At 40.1% G+C, this 26,944-nt stretch overlaps 1 protein-coding gene across 5 annotated transcripts; it reads right to left on the bottom strand.

Annotated features, from left to right (window-relative positions):
- Nucleotides 1-216: 216 nt before the first annotated feature.
- Nucleotides 217-26,913, bottom strand: LOC104146272 (heat shock factor protein 2-like). Of its 5 annotated transcripts, none has more exons than XM_068938164.1 (11): nucleotides 26,635-26,913; nucleotides 26,344-26,452; nucleotides 20,952-21,079; nucleotides 20,196-20,320; nucleotides 17,743-17,818; nucleotides 15,923-15,972; nucleotides 14,654-14,723; nucleotides 12,867-12,994; nucleotides 5,545-5,614; nucleotides 3,960-4,035; nucleotides 217-2,469 (listed from the first exon to the last, which is right to left on the bottom strand). In XM_068938164.1, exons 1-11 carry the CDS (start codon nucleotides 26,896-26,898, stop codon nucleotides 2,252-2,254), a joined length of 1,314 nt encoding a protein of 437 aa, XP_068794265.1. In that variant the 5' UTR covers nucleotides 26,899-26,913; the 3' UTR covers nucleotides 217-2,251. The 5 variants fall into 5 exon arrangements, 4 of the variants coding, with proteins under 4 accessions (XP_068794265.1, XP_068794266.1, XP_068794269.1 ...); XR_011140185.1 differs by lacking the exon at nucleotides 217-2,469 and adding an exon at nucleotides 4,485-4,642 and having other exon boundaries at nucleotides 3,955-4,035; XM_068938168.1 differs by lacking the exons at nucleotides 217-2,469; nucleotides 3,960-4,035 and adding an exon at nucleotides 4,437-4,916.
- Nucleotides 26,914-26,944: the final 31 nt, after the last annotated feature.

The raw sequence follows: 26,944 nt of genomic DNA, 5'->3' as shown, positions 1-26,944 counted from the left end.
CATATGCACAACAAAAACACTCGGACTGATTCTCAAGAATAAAGTCAGGCAGTCCTAAGGGGATCTCTTTCCAAGGCAAATAATGTTTAGACTTCAGACCTATTAGCTATTGAGTCACTTAGGAGAAACCGATTCAAATAGCAAGGAGATCAAGGAAAACTGCCAGCCTAATGAATGGTAAGAATACAGTAAAAATTAATCTCCGACAAAGTAGGCTGAACAACTTCAAAAGCATCTTTAATGAAATTCGTGCTTTAAGAAGCTATTTTACAGAACTAAACTAGCATGTTCCCAACAATATGAATGCTTCACAAATGGTTCACAATTTTCACAGCAAATGACAGTGTTATTCATGTTTTGCTTTGTTGAGACACATTGCAAAACAGCAAACTGAACCTTAAAGTCTTCCTGCAAGAGATGATGTCAACTTGCTCTAAGAACATACAGTATGCAAAGCACAATGGCACAGAAAAAAAGATATCGAGAAGTATTAGTCTGGTAATTTGCAGGAAAATAAGTTGAAGTATTTCAATTTCAAGACGCATTATACAGTTGTTCCCCCCCCTTCCCCCCCCCCCCAAAAAACAAACATTAGTGGGCTACAGCATTCTGTAACAAACTAATTGTCATTCATTAGATCATTCCTGGGAAGAGATACTACAGGTAAATTTATGGCTTAGCCTGTGCTAGTAGAGCTTGCCAGTTTTTAATCTGGAGCTGTTTCACTTCCCAATATCTTCACAAACAGTGCTATCCATCATCTTTTTCTGCTCTGCAATAAAGTTTTCCTCCACTCAATTTGCAGAAAGCTGACAACGATCTCAGTTCCGAGATAGATCAAGCTATTTACATCTTTCACAATACTGTTCTCACTCTCCCTTCACCAGAAGGGCATCATAACACTGTAAAACTGGGCATCATGAAATTTGAAGAATTTGGGGGAACTCTCCCCATCCCTTCACTAACCCCTGAAGCCCCAGCAGATTTCATATTCCAACAAAAGGTGGTACTAAGGCTTAGGAGGTATTGTTATTGCCAGGCACATGGGATCTTTTTCTGTTCCTCCCGAACCTCACGTGCCCTTCCCAGACCCACACTTGTTGGGGTTCCAGCCCAAAACCTAGCTGCTCAGGGGACTGGGAGAGTGCTGCCAACAGGGAACAGACAGGGAAGACGGCCTCATTTCCAGGTATTTCCTCTTTCTTAGCGCTTTCACAGGGGCTGTGTAGGTAGCACCACCTTACCAGTGGGCAGGAAAGCCAAGGGGATGAAGCTAGATACCTACTCATATCACTACCTTGTTATTTTGGTATCATATATGGTTAGAATCACAATAGCACTGGTCTCTTACCCCACTGCCCTAGCATAATAAGTTATCCTAGAGCAGTCCTGAATTCTCTTAAATGAGTTTTGGCCACTGATAGCCCAGTTCTGAAGTGGTTTAAGAGAAATAATTTGGGGTACATTCTTTGTGTTACAGCATACTTGCATATACTTACAAATAGAGGTCATAGAGAACAGCCCTCATGTAACAATATTCTTCTGGTGTAAACTTCACCTATCTTCTCTCACATCAAATTTTCTTACACAATAGTAAGGATCTAGATGAAGTACTTATGCCAAGCCATCCTAAAGGGCTGTGGCTTCCTATGGGCCATCCTTTGGAAGTCTGAAATGCAATCTGTGTAAATTCCTGTTAGGTCACACCTCAAGTAAAGCCAAAGGCCCAAGAGACACCAGTCTAAAGACAAAAAACATGATACAAAACAAGCAACTGAAAATGACACAGGGTAGCCAGAGGCTGGATGACACATTTCAATGCAATACCGCGATTCTCTTTGTGATCACCAATTGCTCTGACTAAAGTGCATGGCATTTAGAGGTTCTTGCAATGATAATGGAGGTAAAGAAAGAGACACTGGTCCCTAAAGTCTCAGACACGATGATTTCCATTTCAAATCCTGCTATCCTTACTGATTTGTCTATACTGATCACTATGAAGGCAAAAGACAAATCAGTCACAGAGCCTGGAACAGGCACAGATGATCACAAATAAACCATCCTGGAATGTTTGCAGTATCAAAGGCTGTGCACAGCACTTCAGTCAAGTCTGAAGCATATCTGCCACCTTAAAAAACAAAACAAAACAAAAAACCTGAAAGACTGTTCCTAAGAGTCAAAACTCTGCACATATTAGGATCTCCTTAAATTAAAAGTGGCCTTAAGAAGCCTAGCCTTCAGTTAATCCTCCTCAAACCTGGGACAGCCTTTGAGATTTCTCTGCGTTCATGATGAAACTGGCTAGAGTAGATAAGGTAGATGAAATTTCAGATAGCTTCCGAAAAGACTTTTCTTCCAAAGCCAAAACTCTTTCAGTTAGTTTTATGCTGTCATTGTGCATCTGATGCAAGTGCTGCTCAGTTTTTTGCACGGCAAAGTGATTCATTTTTCTTCTCTTCTTAATATGCCCTGTGTAAAAAAAAAAAAAAAAAAAAGGCAGATGGCACAGTCAGCACTCAAGGTAACTCATGGACAATGATGAAATAAAGACTGCACAGTGAGTTTTAAAATTAAACTATGATAACTATTCCAAGACACCCATTTCCATTCATGACTTTTTTTTAAAGAAAATTCTCACCTATGTTCTTTCATATTTATTACCAGTGCTTCATCATATTTTGCTATGAAAGTGACATAGAAGTAGTATCTCTTTCTTATCTTTCTGCTTCAGTATGAGAAATACTTGTTTCGAGCTTTTTTTGGTGTAATCAGAAAGAGTCTTTTATACTCCATGAAAACGCTCAGTGCACCCTCAAAAGACTATTTTGCTTTTACTATGCGGGGAAATAAAAAAAAGATAGTAATACATTTTAAAAGGCATGTTTTAAATAAGCTCAGAGAGCAGTTACAGCAGTTTCTTAGAAAGAAAGAAAAAAGAAAAAAGAAATACAGCCTCAAATGGTCAAAGCCACTTACAAAAAAAAGTTAAAAGGAGACCAGAATTCAGGGTCTAAGCCAGATTCTTAACACGTCGTGGTAAAAACAAGTTCCAAATTCAGGTCAGATTATTTTATCTTCAGGGCTTTCTGCAAAGATAATCTTTTTATTAAGGCTTTTGGAAGAATGGAAGATTTGAGAGAAAAGGGAAAGAGGCTTGCTAGACAGCATGCCTGGGAGAAAACTCTGTGGACGATTTAGAGCATTTTACTGGGGTCATATGTTGGTAACTGAAAAGACAGTTCCTACTGTAAAAAAACTAAGTATATATGCTCATTTGGTCATCCAAACATAACAGTTTTATTCCCAAAAGAAAAACTGACACAATATGATGAATTCTGTTAGCACAGACAATTTTTCAAGATTTTGTTTCCTCAAGTAGGATTTCATAACACAGAATTTATGATCATTATGGCAACAAAGGGCTCATAAATCAAACACAGTAAGGCATGAAAAGAAGCTTTTATCTAACCTGAAGCTAGCTTAGCAAACACGTACTACACCAGCGATTAAGTTACTCCTCTATTGCATATTATTTCTGGTTCCAAACATTAGGACTTCCACAAAAGAACCGTTCTGCCAGCTGCAGAAGGGTTCTCGACTCCTGAACACGGGAAATCTTTCTTCATAGAGGAATAGCCCTTGCACCGATTTACTCTTTACCACATTAGAAACTCTCCACAAAGTACCAGTGAACAGTTTTAACCATGTATTTTACATGCAAAATTAACAGCGATAACAGAAGTTATTTTTGAGAATCAATTTAAATCAGTCCATCTCTTCAGGCCATTCAAAGATAATTCCAGCAGAGGGGAAACGTAGCCTCTGTCTCCGTGGCATCTTCTATGTCTCACTTCCTCTCCTTACGCTATTTAACAACTTTTCAGTCTGTTTGAACTGCAGAACCCCAGAACTGAAAAGAACCCAACCAAGACTCATTAATCTCAATCTAAGACTCTTACCTGAATCTGAAAAGGTAGAACTGTAATCATCTGCTTCTGTGTCCAATCCACTGTTGTCTGTTGCTTGTTCATATTCCTGTATGTTTTCATTAAGGAGAAAAAAAAAAAACAAAAAAAAAACACACCTTACTTGACATCTAAAAACCTGACCCAAATTACTAGGTATTTGGGGGGATGGAGGGGAGGAATTATAAGAGATACTAGAGAAAGTATGAATTGCTGTAGTTTTCATAGATTTCTGCTATTTCCTTCCCAGTTTGGTTAAAACTACTGCCATAGCAACCACACACCACAATCCAATGGACAGCTGGAGACTGAAATGCTACCTATGCTGCAACTGCAATTACAGCTGTCATCACCTTTGTTTATCTAGCAAAACAAAATCAATTACCATCAGCATTCTTTCCTTGCTAGGCTGCACACTCATCACATTAACATATACTCTGAACATAATGGCCAAAGACAGACAAAATCAGCATCTGGGAGTTCTCTGTATTTTGCAGATATAAATATTAATGCAGATACAGCACTTGGACTTCACAGTTCTGGCCACGTATCACTTCTTCCTCTCCCCTCCTCTAGGGGAGAGTTGAAATCAGAGTCACCTTCTTCATGGACATTACAAATAGCAGATTTCTGTTTCTTCCGTTTCTGTAATCATCATTAAGGTCCTCCACCCAGTGCTGAGAAACAAGTTTCAGGACAGTGCTTTGTATTAGTGACAAATACTATGAACCAAATTCTGTGCTCTAGAGTGCTCTAAGTTTTCTTTTACCATGCCTGCCTGTCTGTCACACACACAGGACAACTAGGACAACCCACTTGCAGATATATAGCTATGTTACTAAACAGAGGGCCCATAAACATAATCATCTTTTTCATAGTAAACCACATCTTTTTCCCATGTTACTGTTCAGAAACAGCTGTCCTCTAGTTCTCTTTAGCCAGGTGCTGCTTCTGCAAAAACACACAGGGAGAACATTGTGGATGACCTCAGAATGCAGTAGGCTGTAGCTTGATAAGTATTTCCCTCCATATCCTTCCCCCACAATATTACCATGATAGTCAATCCTTTTCACTTCCTCCCTACTGCGCCACCTCCTCCAGCCGGCTGCAATAACGGTGTTACATCACCACCTTCTCAGGGAAGCAAGTTTTTAACCAGGATCAGTTCTACAATTCAGTTCACCCAATGCAAAAGCAGCCAAATGAGCCCAACTCAGAGACTAGTCTAGGAATGGAAGTGAACAGCTGGGAAGCGTGATAGCTCCAGCAAAACAAAGTCATGCAGACTATGCCTTATGATTCTCTCCTCCCTGTGATGGATTTGTGAGAAGCGGGGGTGCAATAAAAGTAACACATTTCTGTATTATACTATTTTAAAATCATAGGACAGAGCATAGGCTAAACAATCTCCTAAGTGGCTGGCATTTTTCTGATCAACACAGAGAACCATTAAAACAAAATTCATGTAAACAAGAAAAAGAAATAAAGTATAAGAAACAATATAGCCTTAGGTTATAATAAATCACTTTATGTATTAAAAAAGGGAAAGGAGTGCAGAGGAAAATTATTTTTTTCTTACTAAATGTTCTTGATTTTCACAACTTCTGTTGCGATGTTCGAGTACCCAGTCTGCATTGGATGGATGTATTCTGGAAAGAGAATGTAAACTTGAACATAAGCTATGTGTAATAACATACTGTATAATTCCAGTCATAAAAGATATTTTTAGAATAGTTTTCTCCAGATTTTTCCCCCAACATTGAAAACAAACAGGGGAATTAATTCAAACACACAGCAACTCTTCCACTAGTGTTAGAAAACGCTTTACAAGCTGCGGAAAACAAGAGGACTGCTTTCTTTAGAGCACATCCTTGCCCCCATCTTAAAACGCTATCAGCCATGCGTGTGTAACTGATGGGAAGCGGTGTGAGGACGTACACTGGCATTGCTGTCTTTTCAGCTGCCTTACTCTTACATACCTCTTCCCCTATCATTTCCAGGGAAATTTCATCTGTTTCAGGTCAGAAATTATTTTCTAATAGATCCACGCAAACCCATGAATCGTCTCTTTAGAGATTCTTTACAATTCAAGATTTTGTGACCTTTTTCCTTGCCAGTTTCCCTACCTCTTCAAAAGTTACCTTTGTCAAGGCACTCTTTACCTAGTTAGTGAACTTGAACATCTTCCTTACAGTTTAGTTTATTCTCATTCTTACTAAAGCTGATCTCAGGTTTAATACTTTACCATGCAGTCTAGTTTCTTTTTGCAGCTATTCAGCACAATACTCCAGATCCTGTGGGGTTCAAAGTCTTCAAAAGCAGTTGAAAGTTTTCCAATTAGTGTTGCAAAAGAAGCTGTACTTTTAAGAGACCAGTTACATAGATACTGTAAACTTAGGACTAAATCCTACCTCCTCTATGCATCTAAGTAATTCTATTGAAGTCTGCAGGAGATATTGTAGAAGTTAAAAACACAAACAAAAAACCCAAACAAACTACAAAGCATAGTTTTTGCAATAGTTTTAACTCTGCACAACTCTTCAAACCAAAACACAAACATACTCAGATGCAGACAGGGTAAGCAGTAATGAAATAAAAATAAAATAAAATAAATAACAATGTTTTTCTGTGTCTACAGACCTAGGATTACAAGAAGAGGTCAAGTCTATTGATATTTCATTTTAAATTTACAATAACTTGCTGTTAGATCTGTGGACTTTCTCTGGAAAAGGAAAACTATCTACAACTTGGCACTCAATAGCAGTTTATAACTAAGGATAAATCAAGATATTATAACTTGAAAGAGAAGTGGGGGGGGAAGCAAATCAATCTCTTGTGTACAGAGTTGCTAGATGACCACTGCAAAGCCCTCTTTTCAAAGACTCAAAGGCAGGGAAGGCTACAAACCAGATATACAGACTTAAATCAGGTTTTGCTCAGGATGGCTACATAGCTCTTCTGTAAAGTCTTTTTTATCCTCAGTGTGACAAGGTGTTCTACTTCTGCAGCACAGCACTACTGGACAGCACAAAGCAGTATCTGATCTGGAATCTTCAGGACTGAACATATGAACACAGCTCACACATAAGCCCCATGCATATATAAATCTCTACTAAAGAGTAGAGATGACACACTTAAAGTAGTGGTCTAGAGCACAGCCCATAAGATTCTTCCCCCTGCTTCTCAAGCAGAACGCCTGATAGCTTGAAACTCATTCCGATAGCTCCACCTGTAGATTATGCATCACGCTAAACCTTTTGTGTAAACCGTAAGGAAAACAGAGAGATTTCTTCTGTCTAAATCAAAGGATAATTTCTATTCTTCTCCCTCAAGGGAAGACCTGTTTCATCGTGACAAATGCCGGGAGATAGCTCGATCATTTCCAGGGGAAGTCAACTTTACTCTTAAGAAAGAAAGTCAAAGTACAGCCCAGCTTTATTATGGAAAGGTCTACAAGAGGTGAAACAAGAAGCTGTTCAGAGATTCAAAGGGAAGAACCATAAATCCATCAAAGACTAACATGAGGTCCCAGGTTCACTTATGTTTAAAAAAAAAGTTTCAGCTCTTCAGTGTGAAACATTACAGAGTAGCTCTGAACCAGAGAGATGGTCTCAGTGGCTGCAATCCCACAACAGGTTGGTTTTGGAAGTAGAACTAGCTCAAGGAATTCTGTCCCCTCAGCTTTTAAAGGGAAAAGAATTCTTGAGAGTTTTTACAACAGATTTGATGTGATCTGCTAGAGTGCTCTGTAGATGGGTACAATAATTGGCTAGCAGATTAATACTATTAATTCAGAGAGTAGGAAATATTTCAACTTCTTTATTCCTTGCTCATTATACATCTCATCTGACAGAGGGAGCACCTACCTCTTTCAGGCTCGGGGGACTGCAGACCATCAACCTCCCGTATCATGCATATGATGCAAGTTCAACACCTCCCCCCAGATACCGGATTTATTGTTTCTGCCTAGAACGTGGACAAAACATTCATATGCGCGTAACAAGCGTAACGTGAGAGGTTCCCTTCAATACTGATTTTATAAGCCCACAATAACCTCAGTTCTCTGAAAAAAAAAATACCGTTTTTAATGCCAATGTACAGTAAAATAAGGGATCAAGAGACTTTCTTCTCTGAAGCATGAGACAGCATCCCAGAAAGGCTGCTGTCACCACAGTAACACATCAGTCCACAGCCTGCCTCAAAGCTGCCAAGGCAGTTATAGCCTAACAGTTGAGCCCTCCAGATTTAGTGGATGTCAGTGGTAGGACTTCAGCTTCTGAGTCACATTCACTGACAAGACAGCTGGAGAGGTTAAAGACATCTGACACAGGTTATTTTGAGTCGCCCTACTACTTAAAGCATAGAACCAGTGAGCTTTTAATTGGAACCTAACCCTTTAAACATTCATTTGAAGTAACTCACATAAATTGGACACTGCTGTATTTACTCACTTGCATGAGGGTTTGGAAGAAAAGGCTGCATCACAGAGAAAATTAATATAAAGACGGCAAGATGGACAAGCTTTTACATCAAATTTTTGACACTGGCATGCCAGAAACGGAATGTTACGCACAAGTAGTTTACCATAGACTGAGCAGGCAAACCATTTTTAAGACTTACTTTCCTGAGCATTCTGCCAAAGAGGATCCAAGCTTGGATACAACACTCACTGAAGTGTTAAAGGGTTCTGACTTAATGCCTGCCTTGCTGATCCAGATGAAGTTAGAAGCAGCATCAGTTCTGCCTCCTTCTTCCTTGATGGAGTTCACGCTTGTGCCAGTGATACAGAAATTTTCTGAGCAACTGCCGACAAGAACAGTATGCCCATTTATCAGTTTAAATCTATGTTGATTCAAACACAGAACAGAATTCTAACCTCAAAACCATTTCTACACTGAGGAAAAATATACTATGTTAGAAAATGCAAAGACTAACTAGAAAAGTATTATTATTTATAAGATTGTGGGTGTACACTGCTCTACTTCTAGTTAGGTATTGATGTGGAACTGGTAAAGACTGACGTATAGTTATGATCCAACTGTTTACAGAGGAACTGTTTAAGTCAGACATAGGCATTGACAAACAACCATTTAACTATAGCTGTTTAACAAAATGAAGTGTGCCACGTAATGACAGCAAATGAGATTTTAGTTTAATAAAGAAATAAATTCCTTGTTGCTGCATAAATGAATGAAGGGCTGTCTTTTAGGCAGAGCAATTTACACCACAGATGTAAGGAGTCAAAGGCTGACAGACTCTGGGCACGTTTCGCCAGTTCTATTTGCAATTTTCTCTCTTTTCTAAAGATAAGGCTTCCTAGGCCAAACTGTCAGAACAGCGGTATCAATGGAAAGAACCATTATCTCTAGGCTCCATCATCTGCTTTCCCCTCTTTTTCACTATCAGATCTCAAGCTCTGGGACTCTGTTGCTTAACAGCAGTTTAAGTTCAAGGCTCCATCAGAGCAAGTGGTACTCTTAAAGTATGGTGAATAATCCTGAGCAGCCCACTGCTCAAAATGCAACTTGCGAACTATAAATTTATTAGTATTTTTGTATTAGTAGCCATCAAGGTATGAGCAACAAAACATGGCAGCCTCTGTGCAAATATTGACCATTTTATACCACAAACTCCCAACAGAATAGTTTATTTTCAGAATAGGATTATTCAATGAGAACCACCCCTCAGAAAACGTAGCTTACTAGCTTATTTACGCAACTTGCTAGCTAAATTATGCCTGAGAGGCATATACTCTTTTAGGCTTCTTCACTTCACGATGACTGGTTAAAAAAAAAAAAAAAAAAAAAAAAAAAAAAACACACACACCCCTCTGTGATTCTTCCTAAACATGGAAGGATAGTTTTTATATAGCCTGCCATAATCTCAAAACATCTGAAATTTCTTTTCTTCAACACACTAGATGTTCCACAGGAGAAAATTTCAGATTTATTCCCAAAGATGCTCCAACAGAAAGGACGAATGTTGCTTTTACATTAAAAGCTTCCATTAAATATATTAATTAAAAATTGGAAGCTATCAGATAGCTTCCAAGAGCCCTTTGGAGGGCCGAGGGGGTAGAAGGAGGGCAGGGAGAAGAAATCAAGAAGCGTTCTGGCCAAATAAGCCTAAAATTTCGTAGTGTCATTTTTATTGTTAATGATTTAACGTACTAGTATCTTAGCATCATTAATTCTATGTACTCTAAAAACACTTATAGGCAGATGGACTGCAAGGAATGTGAACAAGGAAAGCCAGCTCATGCTGTAGGGAGGAACACATAGTTCTGGTATGCTAAAAATAAAAAGAAAGCATTAACACACCATATGCTGTGCAACAGCAAATAGCATTATTTAGAAGTGTTCCAATCAAACAAAGCTTGCTGGTAAGAGTTCAGACCTACCAACAAGGAGGGGGGGGACCGGGAAGGATAGCCCACTTAAGTCAGCCACCTCTGACAGTCATGTGCTTCACTGCATAAATAGATGGGCGAATTTTACCTAACACTTTAGTTTCATTCATTTTACATAAACCTTAGAACAGCATATATCCAATTAAAGATTTCTCCTTTTAACAATGTGACTAATCACGTGAGACAGAGGTTGAAATACCACTGGTGAAGCAAATTTTGATTTGCATACAGCCAATATATTTTTTTTAATTTAGGACTGCCTTGTCTTGCACTTCAGTTGTAATATTTTTCTCTATAGTAAGCTCTGTTTTAACCTCTATACTAATAATACCATGCAGATGCATTCCCTCTCAAGCTGTATGAGAAAAGCAATAAAAGAGGGAAGCTCTTTAGTAAAGCAAAGTATTTTATTGGAAGTAAAATTCTAATTTCAGCATTTTGTGCACTACATGAAATATACATGCAAGAACATAGCCTCTGTGTGTGTGCGCACAGTGAACATTCAATGAATGAGTAATTTTTTTCACGCCTTCCAAGAGGCAAAGAACAACTACTACTGGATTATTTCTTAGAATGTGTCAGTTAATGATCTTGTGCCTGGAGCGAAGGCTAACAGGACCCGAGAGGTAAATATTTTAAGCAATAGAAACACTTCAAACTGCCACGCAATAGGCTGGGTCTACTGACTGTAGCACAAAAACTGGCTGAAGAACTCCTAAAAGTTAGTGACACCACATCCTTGGGCAAATCTGAATCTAAATTAAATTCTCATTTCCACTTGATCAAATGGTGATAGCTTCACATATTCTGCAGCAGAGAGGTAAAAGTTCTTCAAAACGGCCAAGCAGCAAACCTCTCAGTCTCAGCCTTGCAGAAAGGCTCATTCTTACTGTTAAGGTAACCATCTCCAATTACAGGAGTATACATGTGAAGACAATCACTACATTTTCCTAAGACTTTGTTCTTTTCTGTGGCATCAAAACACAGCACAGGTCTTCCTATTAACTTACCTGGACTTTTCCTCATTGAGGTAAAGTAGTTAAGGCATGGAATCAAAACGGGACACCTTTATAAACAGCTCCCTAACCCAGCCCATCAGAACATGAGGGTGCAAATGATGTAGATTTAATCCATCCTAAAAAGCATCAGTAAATTACTGTTCTGCAATTCAGTCTGCAAGGTGACCCAACATTAACAGAATATATGACGTTATATGTCAAGGATGAAAAACAAACAAAAAACCCTTTTAGTCATATTACAGAAAGGCATATTTAAGATGTGTGGTTCAAGTTAGATTTACTTGTTAGGTCTCAAGTACTATTGGACTAGAACTACAATTGATTCAAGGCAGTAAATAGTAACTCCACATGTCTTTTTTCCAGAAGATAAATTTCATGAGTATTTCAGGCAGAAGTTTCAGAGTCCACAATGTTTGTTATGTCCATCTGCTGAATACTAATCAAATTGTCTTACCAACATAGCCGGCCATGAAACACTTGTTCTTAACGTAACAGAAGAGTTACACTAAGAATCAGCATTTGCATTCTAACCAGGAAAGGAGCTGAAACAAGAACATTACCCCCTCAAACTAGAACTGAACCCAAGCTGTCACTGAAGCCTTTGTTTTTGTACATGGCAGAGCTTCATTCAGATTCAACAGCAACAACTAAAACACAGAAGCCTCTCGCTGCTCCTTCAGAGTAACTGTTGCGCTACAGTGCCTTACCTTCACTGAACAATCTTCCCTCACCACTCTCTGCTTCTGCTTTGGCCCCACTTACAACAGAAACAAACAAATCAAGACTCTTTTTTCAACTCATACCCTGTCAAGTGAATGGGAAGAGCTGGGAAAGTGGAAGGTCTGTAAGGAAGAAGAGTCTCCAGAGAGAAAGGAAAGGGCTCCCTTTTCTCATCCTTTCCCCTCCCCCTGCCCCGCTCAAAGCAATGAGCTAGCCTCCTCATATGTGTATCCACTAGACCCTCCATTGCCTTCCTCAAAATTCATGAGTAGGTCAGATGGCACACCTTCCCAGCAATCTCCTCCCTCTTCTCCCACATTCAAACATATAAACCCTTCCTAACCTACAGGTTCCCATCTCTTCTTCCTTTCTTCCTACTTCTTCACCCATTTTTTAAATGCAAAAACAGTTAACACAAGCCAGCTATGACCATGAGCTAGAATATGTTGAGCCAAACGCCATGAACCAGAAAAAACTTCAGTCACAGCTGAATTCAAGCAGGAAACGAACCAAGTGAAGTAGAAGGCGGGGGGGGGGGGGGCAGAAGGAGTGGGAAGAGAAGGGAAAGATATAGGTTTGACTTGAAGTAGGCTCATGTTCAGCTTTCTTGCTTACAGGGAAGCCCTCCCTTCGTCGTTACACCTAGACACAAGCAGTACTCAACTGCCAAGGAGATCAATCTTTTTCCTTGGTTAGACAGGTCTAAGAATTCCAGCACTGTTTTCCCCTTAAAAAGAAAGCTGTTGCTCTTACTCTTCAGCCATCCTTGTCCACATTGGAGATGCGTCTGCTTGAACCTTTAGTTGATCTCCTGCAAGGTCACTGACTCTAACTTCAGACTTGTTTCTACTTCCTGTCCTATCACACTGATTTTCCAGAGTCTGGAAGAAACAGAACATAAACAGCCTTGTTGATTGCTTGGGGAGAGGGGAAGCTTTGCCCTATTTCTAGCTTCCATTTTCTTTGGGATATGGAAGTCTTCAAAGTAAAATAAAAATACATAAAATTGTTTAGTCCTATTTAATTTATCGCACAAGAAATTCTCCAAGATAAGTTCAGCTTATTCAAAGAATGCAGGAAGCATACTGCCATGGGCTCAGCCATAGAAATGAAAATACATAAAGGCAAGCTAGAATAACCTCTAAGACATCCTTGCTTCCACAACTTTTTTAAAGGCTCCAAAAGAGCTCCTGCTCACTCTAAGTGTTGGTACTACACAGTACAAGAGGGCTTTGAAATTCAGGGCTTGAATTTATCAAAATTCCTAATTAAGAGGAAAGTGAGTTTTCTGTGACATTTTGATTATAATTACTAAATCTGATTCAACCATTTTTGTCTTTTTAATTGTTTAGTGATTGTATTGTAGCCTTTGTGGGCAAGCTATCAACAAACAGGACACTATTGAAAAAATACGAAACCTCCTTATTCAAACAGCTTGAGCAGAAGATAATAGCTTAACATTGGTCATGGACAGGACTGTTGTTCTCCGATGAACAGAGCTGCAGGCCCTTCAAGTTTGTTCTCTGCTCTTTTACCACTGCCCTGACTGCAAGGCACAATTTTTCTACAGCCCCTCAAAACCCTCTCATCCCTGAGGGCTTCCAAGCTCCATTTCAATCTATACATTTTAACTGTGCTACCAGTTTTCAATAAATAAAGCTTTTCAAGCTAATGCAAAAATCAGACCAGTTATTCCTCAAACTTCATGTGGTGATATTAGTACTGTAATGGTTTAGTGTAATTATGAAAATATTTTTCCAGTACTTTCTGAAGTTCTCTGTACTCAAGACTACACTGACTCAAGCTGTCATTCTGATGCTGCATGATAGTAACTTCAACGCTCAAAACAGATTTCCCAAGAACATTCAATTTAGAATGACCATAAGTTGGTAGTAAGAATTAATGACAAATATGACATAGTTTTTGCAAATATCATGAAGAATATGCTTTCCACCCCCCCCCCAATCAAATTCTTTGACTCTGCAAAATACATTAGAACACATTAGAATTGATCCAGCTAAACATAACTTTTTTTTAAACGCAAGACTACTCGCACAAATATATTGGTACTCCGTGGAACAGAGCCAGAGCATTCACTGCCTCTTAGGATGAGGTCCTAGAAGTTACCCCGTACTTCTTTCAGCTGCATGCCTATGAAGTTATTTACATCTCACCTTGTTAATAAGAAAGAGAAGCATACTATAAGAGCTCCATTATCTGCATTAGTGATATTGCTTTAAGGCTATGCAAGGTGATGGGTACCAAGCTAAAATGTGAAACTAGAAAGAATTAGAGCTCAAGGGAAAAAGGGAAATCTAAAGGTATAGAGAAAGAATTCCTTTAGAAAGTGCTGCTCAGTACTGGCTCTATACCACCAGTTCTCCTACTATGCTCATTAGTATGCCACATAGCATCTATATATAACCTATAAATTCAACCAAAGAGCAAAGTCATGGCTCCAGCCATGACACAACAAATGTACGTGCTGAACAATATTGGTCACAGTAGACAAGAACAAAGAATTAAAGATAACAGTTTACCTGGCTCTGGTCAACTAGTTCTTGGGCAGACTGTTGATTGTAGTCTCCTGTGCTATCAATCATAGGGGGCCTAGAATAGATCATTTAAATTGTTTGCAATGCTAACCTTGCTCACAGGGCAGGTATCAAAGCATCACAAGGAAGAGTATAAATCTTAATATAGACAATACAAAGCAGCAGCAGCAGCTTTGGAGGAAGAATAGCAACTTAACATACTTGTAACAACTTTGGTTTGCTATTGGTCAAGTGAAACTTCAACTTTCTAAAAATCTGCCTTTATCTTGTGATGGTACAAGATCTTTGAACTACAATATATATACAGAAGAAGAGATTAGCTTCACACAATTCTGCGTTAGAATCAGGGTACAGTGGCCTTATTTTGATTTGAAGTCCTTTTAGGGCAACTAGTTTGACTGCAGAACTCCCAGTTTGCTGAGGGTCTTCCTCCGTTTCTTGGTGCACATAAATAAATCCTGGAGTTCATCTGAGAGAATATATTTAGGCTATATTGGCAGGATTTTGAGTTTACAGCTCTTAGTAATACCTATTTCACTCCCACTCCCCAGTGCCAAATGGTTAGTTTTAAATTGGCCAAAGCTAAAATTAAAATACCAGACGTTTAAAGACTTGCCCCACCAACCCAAAAAACAAAACCAAAACACCCACAAACACACCCACTTACTGGTGAGGGTCGCTCTCTTAACTAAAAGCAAACAGCGGCAATGAGAGGTTCTTCTGCCAGACAGAGGAAACGCCCTTCCTGACTTTCGATAACGGCTACGTCACAGTAGACTTTTCCTCCAATACAACTTAAGTTATATACAGTCTGTTTAAAGTCTAAGCTATTACTACTATCTATGTCAAGATAGTTCTTGGTGTTTGTCGGAAATCAGTTACTGGCTGGGAACTCGGGGCGGGGGGAGACATAAGGAAACATGAAAAATCTTTAAAAAAATTCTGTCTTCTCCTGTGCACATTTTGCAAAGGAAATAAAAGTATATTATTGTGACATTTAGATTATTTTAATTCTACATCAGGAGAGGAAGAGTTTCCTGAAGTGGATCTGATAAAAAGAGAAGGTAAAAATTGCAAGACACACCTCGAGGAGATACCCATTTTAATGATGCAGACTAACGCAGAAAAAACATCCAGGTCAGTTGTTACCCAAAAGAAGCTACTGGAAGATGTTCTTCCACTATCAGTTTAACCAAAAAAAAAAAAAAAGTTATAACACTAAACAGAGTTAGTTTTACAGTCTGTTTCACTTACTGTTTTTGTGGCAGGCCCATAGTTTGGCTATAACACTGTGATGCAACATTCTGGGGGGGGGTGGGGGTGGGGGGAAGGGCAAAAAAAACAATGCAGGCATGAATTGGAGAAGAGACCGCTTGCTAGTCAATAATTAATGAAAAATAATGATTCTTCCTACATCAGCCTAACTCTAGATTTTTATCCATAAACAAGACCAGCAATATCTCACAGTTATTGTCAGTAATCATAGAACAAAGAAAACTCAGAACCCCAGTGTGGCATCAATTATACTAAATTCCTCTTTCTTAAGATTAAGGATGCTCTAGCTTCCTTACAAAACAAACCAAAAAAAACCTGAAGACGTTACTAAGTGAAGGACGAGTAAAAATACTGATATAGGTAAGAATACTCTACTGGTGACTGACCAAGGTACATTTTGTGTTTCATCCCCAAGAGCCATAACAAAAACCTGCAGGGTTTGGAGAAAAATTACAGCTAGGGAGATGTCAAGTACTTCCCTATTCTTATAATAATTACTTGGACAAGAGTAATTTCCAATAAGTATACTGAAATCTGGCTTCCTTTTTCAGATAATCATGAGAAAAATTGGGAGGATTTGTACACTTTGCCAGAGGAAAGTTACATGCACACAGTTTTTGAAAATTTAAACACATTAGGGCACTATAACTGTGTCTTCTGCTCTTAAAAAGAGTTAGTAGCAATTTGCTCAGTCACCTATTAGGTCACAATTAGAAATCAAGTTACATACAAAAAAGCCATTACCTTAGCAGCACAAAACATTCTATTGCTAGTAGAACAGCTGTACCAGCGGGATGGTTAACAGTATAAAAAACCATCATGACAAACATCCCTGCTTTAGGTACTCAAAGCAGAAATGGATCTGGGTAGCTCCAGCATGGAACTGGGATCCAAGGATTTTGATTCCAACTGCCAAACGTCTTGGCCAGGATCACAAGGATGAGGGCAAGCACATAAGAAATGATGCGACAGATCAGGCTAACGGCCTGTATAACAGCAGTTGTAAAAGATGCCCATTTAGGGAGAGCATGTGAGGCTAGCCACTTTGCTCAATCCATTCCACTAACACTACCCCAGCCCACGGAATTATTGGGGGCTATTAGAGTGTATACAGGAGCCTTTTTAGTGTCCATTCAAGGACCAGCTGTTAATGAATTTGTTTCATGCCTCTCTGAACCTGCTGACACACCCTGCCTCTGCAGCCTCCTGTGGTGGTAAGTTCCAGCATTTCACTACTTGCTGTGCAAAGAACTGCTTTTTTACCCATTTAAAATTAAACTAGCGATAAAAGGACTGAGTGTCAGATTATATGGCAGAATTTGCTGAGAAATAATTTGTGTTTAGTTTGTTGATTTCCACTGTGATTCTGCATGCCTCAACGATATCTTCTCCCTCAGCCTTTTCCTCTCCCAACAAAGGAAACCCACGCTTTTCAGCCTCCGCTTTTAAGGCAGCTGGCTCCGTCCTTGATCATTTTAGCTGCCTAGATGTGTTAAATTCATGCAAAATAGATATCCTCTTTTATGGGAAGAGGAAAAACAAGCATTCCACCTGAAATTCCTCAGAGCAACCAGGTATAAGCAAGAGGTTCCACAAAGTGGTGCTTTAAACTACTGCTTGATGTTCTCATTTATTTAAACCGGAATATTTTCTAGAAGTCTACAGAGCTGGCAATTACAGGGTGTCACCAGTATACTCCTCAATGTCAAAGGCACGTAAACAAACTGGACATAATCACACAATTTTAAGCTATCAAAAGTTTTATGTTTTAAAGTCACTCAGCAGCTGTGGCTACTCACTGCCTCACAGAGCTGATGATGCTGGATTTGGTTCCGTTTAAGATGAAGAACTTCCTTCCAAAGGGCTTTGTTTTCCCTGAAAATTCAAGGGAAACATTTCAGTAGCTCTTAAAGAAGCCTAACATTCTCATCTAAAAAACTAACAGGAGAAGTGTATGGGGGGGGGGAGGGGGGGAACTGGGGTTTTGTAAATAACACCAAACTCCAAGATAATAATTTAAAACTTTCTTCACAGTGAAATAAAATCTATTTTCACGAACACAGAGAGATTCTACGGAGATAAAACATGACAAGCTAAGATATCATTTCTCACACACCCTAACACCTTATCAATTAATCTGCTCTCCAGTCTAGTATCTTTCACTGAGTGATTGAACGATAAGAATAAAGTTCATCCCTTTAAGCTTTTCTGTTGCTCGTGAATACAAATAAGCTTCAAAGCAAACAAACATGACTGAAACACAGAGTACTGATAAATTGTATGTACTTATTTGCAAAGCACGGACAGCCATTAGGCTCCCAGAATTATTAACCTAGGTCTCACTTATTAGAGCCATGTGCTAAAGTGACATTGAAAGATGGAAGAATGCCAGAGGTATTCCAAAGTGAAAATTCCCATTCAATTCGGACTACTTAGATTTGGTTCTATGGTCTACTTAGAGACAAGACCACATCGATTAAGACCACCTCATCACATCTTAAATATAAAAACCTTAGAACTGACAGGAAAAAGTAGTACGTGTGGGGAACAAGAGGGGAACTGGAAACAGTACAGAAAATAGCATGTCCATCAGCTTCCATAACTGTTTCAGTGTTGTTGCAGCCTCAGATCACCAGGCTGTATGTAAGTTAAGCAGTGTTTGCAAGGGGAGGTAATACCTTTTATTAGACTAATATAGTCGGAAAAAAGAACTGACGCGCGCCTGGGCGCGTAAGCCCTTTAACGTCACTATGCGCCTGAAAGCTTGCCTGACACCCTCTCTCATTATAAGTCAGTCTAATAAAAGATATTACCTCTCCCCACAATCAGTCTCGTATGTATTATTATACCATGTGCCATCTCTGAGAAGAGCTGACAAGATGAGCATATGAGTTCAGTAAGTCACGCACACTGAACACACTTCATGGCGGTACATAGTTTTTCTAAGACTGTTACATCATCAAAATGTCATGAGGGACAAAGCAAGCTATGCCAAACAAAAAACACATCCTATTTCTACATTTACCATTTGTAATGCAATGTTAAGGAAAAGGCAGCAGGACGAAATTCAAACCAGGGAACAGGGAAAGAAGAACCTAAAATTTTGACAGTGGTATTTGTTAAAATGAATACCTGTACTACAGGAGCTATGTTCCTATTAGAGAAAAGAACTGACATGGGAATGAAAGCAAACCAACAGTCCATCTCGAACAGATGAAAAGAGATGTTACTCTACCTGAAGAGAGAGAGTTTATGCAAGTCCAAGCTAGTCACTTTCTCAGACCCCCAAGTTAGCGTTAAAGGTCTTTCAGAGAAGCACTCAAAAGCCCTGAAAATTCTCAGTGAGGTACCAGTCTTCAGCTGACTCCCTAGCTTTCACTTTCAAGAGTTGTCTCAGAAAAGCCTCAATTCACACAAGGGCATGTCAGCCATTTTAAGTTTTCCTGCTTTCTTTTACAACCTAGGATTTAAGCCTTTGCGTAAGAAACACGTTCACAGGATTCAGTTGCACACCAGATAAAACTTTGATTAACTCCTCAATAAGCGCAAGCCACTCCAGACGGAATACACTCCAGCCAACTTCAGGCATCTAAAAACTTGACATACAATTCTAAGCTCTCTATGTTCTACTTCATACTCTGTTTACAGTCAGCAAGCTACGCGTGTCCAAAGGGAGACTTACCCTATTCCAGGAGGTGCTGATTAGATTTAAGCGGTCTAATTTTCAGGCAGCAGTCCCTCAGTGTAGCAGAAAACGTACTTAAATCCTCTACTCCACCAGAAAATTGCCCAGCTTCTCTTCACAGAAAGATTTCTGTAGAACTCTCCTAGCTACATGCTAACATACCAGACGCATGATTTTAAGCGGCGTACAAAGAACAAGATCTCTAATAATCGTTGAGGACTGGGATCCTAAACACACTGTTTAGGACTGTAGTTCAACATTATTAAGATACAAGCATTGCTTTGCGTAACAGATGCAGCGGCAGATCATAAGGAGTACGGTATGTAGCAGGCTGCCGACTGCCACATTCGGTGGTTGCGTCAGCTCAATTTGGTTATCCAGGCCCCTTGAACAACTGATGGACGTACAGTTTCCTAATGGAATAGTTTTCCACAATCAAAAGAAATATTGGAATGACTTATTTCCTAACAGAACCCAAACAAGACTTTGCCTATTGAGGATGGTGGCGTGTTAAAAAAGCACACTCAGGAGCCTCATACATACTAGCATTAGAAGGATTCAACATACCGTTTTAATGATTCGAGCGTGGAATCTATCATATCCTGTTTTCCTTGCATCTGATGAATAATTGCTAACATCTTGTGGAGCTCCTCTGGATCAATCTTATCATTTTCTATACGAGGTAAAGACACCTATGACAACCAAGATATGAACACTGAATAAAAGCAGTGAGAAAGAGACAAAAATGAATGATTAGAACTCATTCTAATCTAGCTTCCTCCTCAAGTTATCAAAAGGTTCACATGAAGGAAAGAAATACGTATAGGAGAAGAAGGAAAGAGGTAAAGGAGCATGACAAACATGCACCTGTAACACTCAAGCTAATTGGGATAGGAGGTTTAAATTCTAGTGTGCGTCTAAAGAGCTGTATGAAAAGCATTTTAGATTTGCAGGAATGGCTAGCACGTACAGTTTGTGCCTTTTCAGTCTTTTGACACTTTTATAATTGATGATACTCTATTAGAATACTCACCATGAGAAGTCTTCTTGTACCACAGTGCAAATATAGAAGCTGGATTATACTACATCCTGTTTGCAACCAGAATAACTTCACTGTAACAGTACTAAATGGTGCTCTCCAGTACCACTTGATAAGGGCTTCCCATATCTTAAAGATGAATATGGCTAACCAAGAGTCCAAGACTAGAACACATCCACATCTAATCTATATATGAGTTCTCCCAACACAGTGTGGAAGTACGATACTCAAAATTAATACGCAAACTCAGGATATTGCCGGTGGACATAAACTTAGTAACTTACTTTCCTCTTTATCTTTGACAACAACTCTTCTTGGCCTTTTCTGAAAAAGGGATGTTGATATTTGCCAGAACCACATCGTTCTTGCTTTGTTGAGCCTGATTCATATTGCATAACTTTATGAAAGCCATCTAGAAGGAAAAACAAACACAAAGTTTGAGTTACATTGCATCTCCTTGTGTCCAAAGGAAAGTACCAACAAAACAGCTTTAAGATTTGCAATAGCAAGAACAACAGTATGCTCATCTGGCAAAATTCAGACATGGACATGGCCAAGCATGACCTTCAGGGAGAAGACAAACAAACAGTGAACTTTTTGCCTCAAAGAAGATGGAGAGAGAGCGTGGGGGAAGAGAAGGTCTTCCCCCCTTTGGAACTTGATATCCTTTGACAAATACTTTGCAGTTTAAATGACAATTGAGTTTTCTCACACTGGGACAAAAACCCAGAGTTCATAAAAAGCCAAACCAATCAACCAAACCCTCCCCTCCACCCCAACTTCAGGCTATAGTCTCAGCTTGCTTCAGCACAGACTGCCCAGGCAAGGCGAACTGCACTACGCAGCTTAATACCCATTGTAAAACTACTATAAACACAGTCTCCAATACATAAAGTTCTTTGGCGTAAGTGAGATATTGAATAAGTAATTCAATACTTACAAAAGAAGAACTCTCTTACCAAAAAAGAAACAAAAACTCCCAAAACCCCCAAATTCCCAAACCCACAGCCAAGGAGCAAATTATACAATCAAGAACAGATTCTGATGCACCTGAAAAGGACAGCAGTTCACAGCAAAGACAATTAAGAAAGCAATAAATGTGGTGGCAGAAAGCTTTAGGAGGAGAAGAAAGTTAATTGTGGAAGAGGAGTGCATGACTACTCTGCTCTGTTGAAATTGGAAGAGCTTATATTAAGTAATACAAAAATATGCATACATTCCCTCTTCCTCACTCCCCAAAAATCTCATTTTTCCATAAATATAGTTTTCTTTGCATGTTTGTTAAACTTCTTCTAGTTGTTCTGAAGGTTGTCACTTAACTGAAAGGAAATAATTCCTCCTATTAAGGGATGCTCCTGAGAGGTGTACGAAGCTAAGACGAATACAAGACTTGAGGCAGAAGTAACTGAGCATCAGAAAACCAAAACAACAAAACCCAAAAGGATTAAAAGGAAAAAAAACCCCACTTCCTAACACTGTTACTCTCCTGAGACAACTAAAAATCTCATATGAAACTTGCCACATATTTGGAATTGTGTTTTTGAAAACTTTAAAAGCATAACACTAGGATATGACAGACTAACTACTCAGACAATTCCTGCAAAAAGAAAGTAGAAAAAATGTTCAGCAAGTTACTGGAATACATCTATCCAAAAGAAACAAAAAAAGAGCAAAACTATTTTGCTAGGTTGGCTAACTTACACATTCATGGAGATGCTCCTAAATTTCACTCTAAGCAGTAAGAGAAACTAGCTGACGGTATATTCCAATTCTAGATGATTGCTTCCCACTAAGATTTAGCATTTTGATCTAGAATTACGGTGTAGAAGTAAGTCATAGCGTGCTTTAGCTACATTTCTTCCTATGCAGGGAAGTCAGTCAATACTAACACAACCTGTTACTCTTGCACTGTTCAAAGAGCTGTTATGCATGGAAAATGCAGGGAATATATCAAATAGAAGATCTATTTTTAATATCATCAGTAATACAACAGTATTTTAAGAACTGTCCAGAGCAATAAGTACATTAGTTAATGTTTCCGTAGGAACCTCACTGCAGGTATCTTGATTTTGTAACTCAGTTTCAGTATTTTAAACCTTCATAAAAATACTTGTTATTACATCACAATGGCCGCTTGTTGTATTGTATTTTTGAATGTATGCTTACAACACAATATTTCACTCAGGAAAGAATCAATTCAAAAAGCAATTATTAACCCACATCAATCCCCTGACCCAGTTCATTGCACAGCTTTACCAAGAGCTGTGCAGGCACACCCTGGAAGGCCATGCAGGGGCAGGGAAACATGCAGCAAGTCTGTTTGCTTGCTCTCACCTGTTTCTCAGCTCATTATTATTAACTGCCCACAGGTTAGAGATACTCTCATGGGTTAGTTTTGTCACTAAGAGAAGCTAAGCAGGTTACGTGACAGAGCCTTAACTGATCCTGTCATCACTAACAGGCAAGTAATATGGAAGTGAAGTCTGGTCCTGGAAGTTCATCTAGGAGAGATGCTCCACTGAAAACAGCACACGAAGTGGAATGGAGCAAAAGAGAAGGCACGAGAGATATGGAAGTAACAGTCAGAGATGCCAATACAAAAAGGATGTTCCAGGCAATTTTTCTATGTTCTGTCTAAAAAGAGGAATCATTTATCTAGTGGATCTGCTACACATCATAGTGTTCTATACTCATCATATTAGCCATATAGTTATATGTTGCATTGAAACTAGCACACCACCACAACAGACAAGAGCTTGTAAACACCACTAACTTGTGACACACATCTTATTTAAAAGCAAAAGAGTGCACAGAGGGACCCAAATACATTTCAGGTACAAAATGAGCCACATATGAGAAACTTTTAATGACTTAGGATTTAATGACCCTAGCATTTCAGTGATTAATACCACAAGTTATTTTTCAGGAGACTTTCAGAATTTAAATCAAGTGAGAACAGGAAATTCATCATATAAAGTGTTCCATTAAAATCTACACAATACATCTGTCATCATGTGGTGTGGTGTGGTTTCTGGAACCAAAATAACTCAATGGCAACGTGCCATGAAAAACCCACTGGTCAGAGAAGCCTTCATCAGCAGTTCACAAGTAAATGGCCTCTTACAAAAAACCCACCACACACACACAGAGAACAAAGTAAAAAACCCCAGCCAACCACCCTAAACATTCTTCCCCCGCCCCAGTACACCAAAGGCTGCCAAGACAAAGGAGATACAGTAATAGTTAAAAAAAAAAAAAAAAAACATAGGCCAGACTGAAACAGTCAGCCAGACTACTTCTGAGTTCAAAGTGGCATTTCTGAAAGTGATTAAAACCACTCCCCCCCCCATCCTTAACCATATATACAAGGTAGTCTCCTCACTCACTCTGTCTCAAAGACACCCAAATAGGAATTTCTCATACTGATACGTATTTATTTTTCAGTACAAAGGGGAGAATCAAGAGTCTTAAACCCTGACATCTGAAGTACCATCAGAAAAAATAAAAAAAACCCTAATCTTATGAGCAGCCAGAGAGTGTCACAGAGCATGAGCAGCAGCTTCCCTGCTTGCAGCCTTGCTTAGTGAGCCATAATTTCAATACTATTCTAAAACAATAGTGCACAAACCCAACATAATGCACGTAAATTACAAAACACTGATAAACGACAGTGAGACCCCTTTATTGATCCCCTTGCTATGTACCTGCCAGACATAGACTAAGAAGTTGCTCTCAGCCACAACTGTCAGTCATCACTCAATAGCCTGAATATAACATAAGCTTGAAAGTCACAGGCCTCACGTAAAGCTTTCCGTAAGCTTCCGTATCCTTTCACCAAGGCTACGGTCCTTCCCAAGTGGGCTCTCAGCTAAGGCTGTGCATTATATTGCAGTGCTCAAGCTATATGTGCTGAAAAGAAGTGTGCCTCACAAAATACGCCATCTCTTCATCATTTCCTCAAGATGCATTTAACAAAGACATCAAAGAGAACCCACATTTCCCTCGATGAAGCCTCTTACAAGAAAATCCTTTGCAAATTTTTACTCTTCCTTTCCCCGCCCCCGCTCTACTTTGCCAGAATTTCTCCCTGCGCACTTCATGCCTTCCCTTATTTATTCATCTTGGCTCAGGGAAAGATGTGCTGCAACTAACTTGGTACTCAGATGCTGGAAGACTGACTGCTGCGCTCGTGATGACAGCCCAACTTACTATAGCCTCTTGCAACAGTTAAGAAACTAAATTCTTTCCTTGCGTTGTACTGTTAATCTGTCTTTCTCTTCCACCAGAGCACTAGATGTCATAACAGTTGGAGGACCTTGAAGGCCTCTGTTCCTTTTCAGTTTTCAATGGAATTGGCCAACCAGGGGAAAGTTATTGAGAAAACAAAGGAACACATAAGACAGCGCAACTGTACAAACCTCAGAAAGGCACAGGACTATTCCAGGCCAACTGTTACCTAGGATTGCCAGCAGAAGTGGTCAGTCACAGAAACCTTAAGATCAACACTATTAAAGGAAGCTTTAAAAAAAAAAAAAAATCGGACTGAGAAAACCACAATATTTTACACTAAAAAGACAATGTATTAATCAGTGCATTTTGTCCCTCTCACTTAAACCTGCACATCTGGACTACAGTTGACTTGTCAAGCCACATCTTTTCACCTAAAGAAGTTAACTAGGAAAGGGCTGTGTGCATTCTTAACTAAGGCTTTAGAGAATAACATTCTTTTTTTTTTTTTTTTTTTTTTTTTTTAAAGCATTGATGATATGGAAAAGCTGCTATACAGCACTATGGAAGCTGACAGCCTCAACAGACTCATTTCCACGTTAGACATCATGACTTATGAAAAGACAGTAATAATTCATTTCTGGTAGCTTTATGCTCTTCCAAAACCATAGTAAGTTCATCAAGAAAGGCTGAAATGTGCCTTTCCCAAAGCTGTTCTTTGTGAGTTCCAACCAGAATCACCAGATCTTTGCCAGAGACGCTTTAACTGCTTTTGTGATATCTTAAAGTGTCCGCTTATTCTGAGACATAGGAAATATACAATTCATAGTGTTACCTGAAGACAGATATTATTAAATACTGCAACATTCTGGCAAGCCTTCTTACTCAAATCCACAACTCTGTAAGGGGTAAACCTTCAGAAGTGGCTCTTTCTTGATCTGAACAGCTGTTTTCTAGTTTTAAACCACTAGCAATCCTCATAGCAGACTAGATAAGGATTTAACTCCAGGCCCTCTTACATTTGCACCCAAATTTAAAGCCTAACTAGTTACACTAACTCAGTCAGGTGTCACTGGGACTACTCCTGTGGTAACCACAGAAACCTAGACACAATGCAGAGAAAAGACTTTGCCTTTGGTATCATCGAACCAAAACACCAGTGAGTCAACTTTGCAGCCTCCAACACACCGCTCCCACAGCTAAGTCAAACACAGACACGACGTGACAGTGCTCTAGATTCAACCGCATGGTGGCCACCCTCAGCCAGGCAGGAATGATTTCACCCACAGGAAAAAGAGGCTGACACCCTAGCAGTCATTCCCAGAGGCCCAGCAACACACAGCATGGGCAAAGCAAGGCACTCCGGGCCGTGCGAGGCACACAAGGGCACGGATGCCAAGCCGGGGCCACCACCTCCCGCTGCCCCGGACAGCGAGCAGCAGCACTTACAGGAGTTGAGCTGCCTCACGAAGCTCGCCATGTTGTTGTGCTTGAAGTGCTTCGGCAGGATCTTCTTAGCGAAACTCTCTTCATCCAGCACTTTGAAACTCTGCCCATCCTAGGAGAGGGACGAAACGGGCCGACCGCCCGTCACCTCCGGCCGCGGGGCGCCGCCGCCAACGGTCGCCGCGCGGGGAGGACAGCGCCCGCCGGGCCGGGCCCCTGCGCCTCAGCGAGCCGCCCCCGGCCCACGCCGCGCAGCCCCCCGCCGACGGTGCCCCCCGCGCTCCCCCCGCTCACTGCGCTCCAGCAGATGAACTCGTTGGTTTGGGGATCCTCTACCAGCGCCCAGATCTTGCTGAGGAACTGGGGCACGACCGCCCCCCCGCCGCCGCCGCCGCCGCCGTCAGCCGGCTGCATGACGCGCCCGCCGCCCGCTCCGCCGCACGTGACCGCTCCCCGCTGCCCTCCCGCGCCATAGACGCGAGGGCGAACCGCAGGGTAGAGCGCCGCCAGCGACGGGAGGAAGGAAGTAAAGGGGGAAGAGGCGAGGAAGGCAGACATGTTGGACTAGGGCGGAACTGCCGTAGCCCCCGCCCCTTCTCTCACT

This window comes from Struthio camelus, chromosome 3 (assembly GCF_040807025.1).
Source record: "Struthio camelus isolate bStrCam1 chromosome 3, bStrCam1.hap1, whole genome shotgun sequence".
Lineage (NCBI taxonomy): Eukaryota > Metazoa > Chordata > Aves > Struthioniformes > Struthionidae > Struthio > Struthio camelus.
This window is presented reverse-complemented; position numbering and strand designations above follow the sequence as displayed.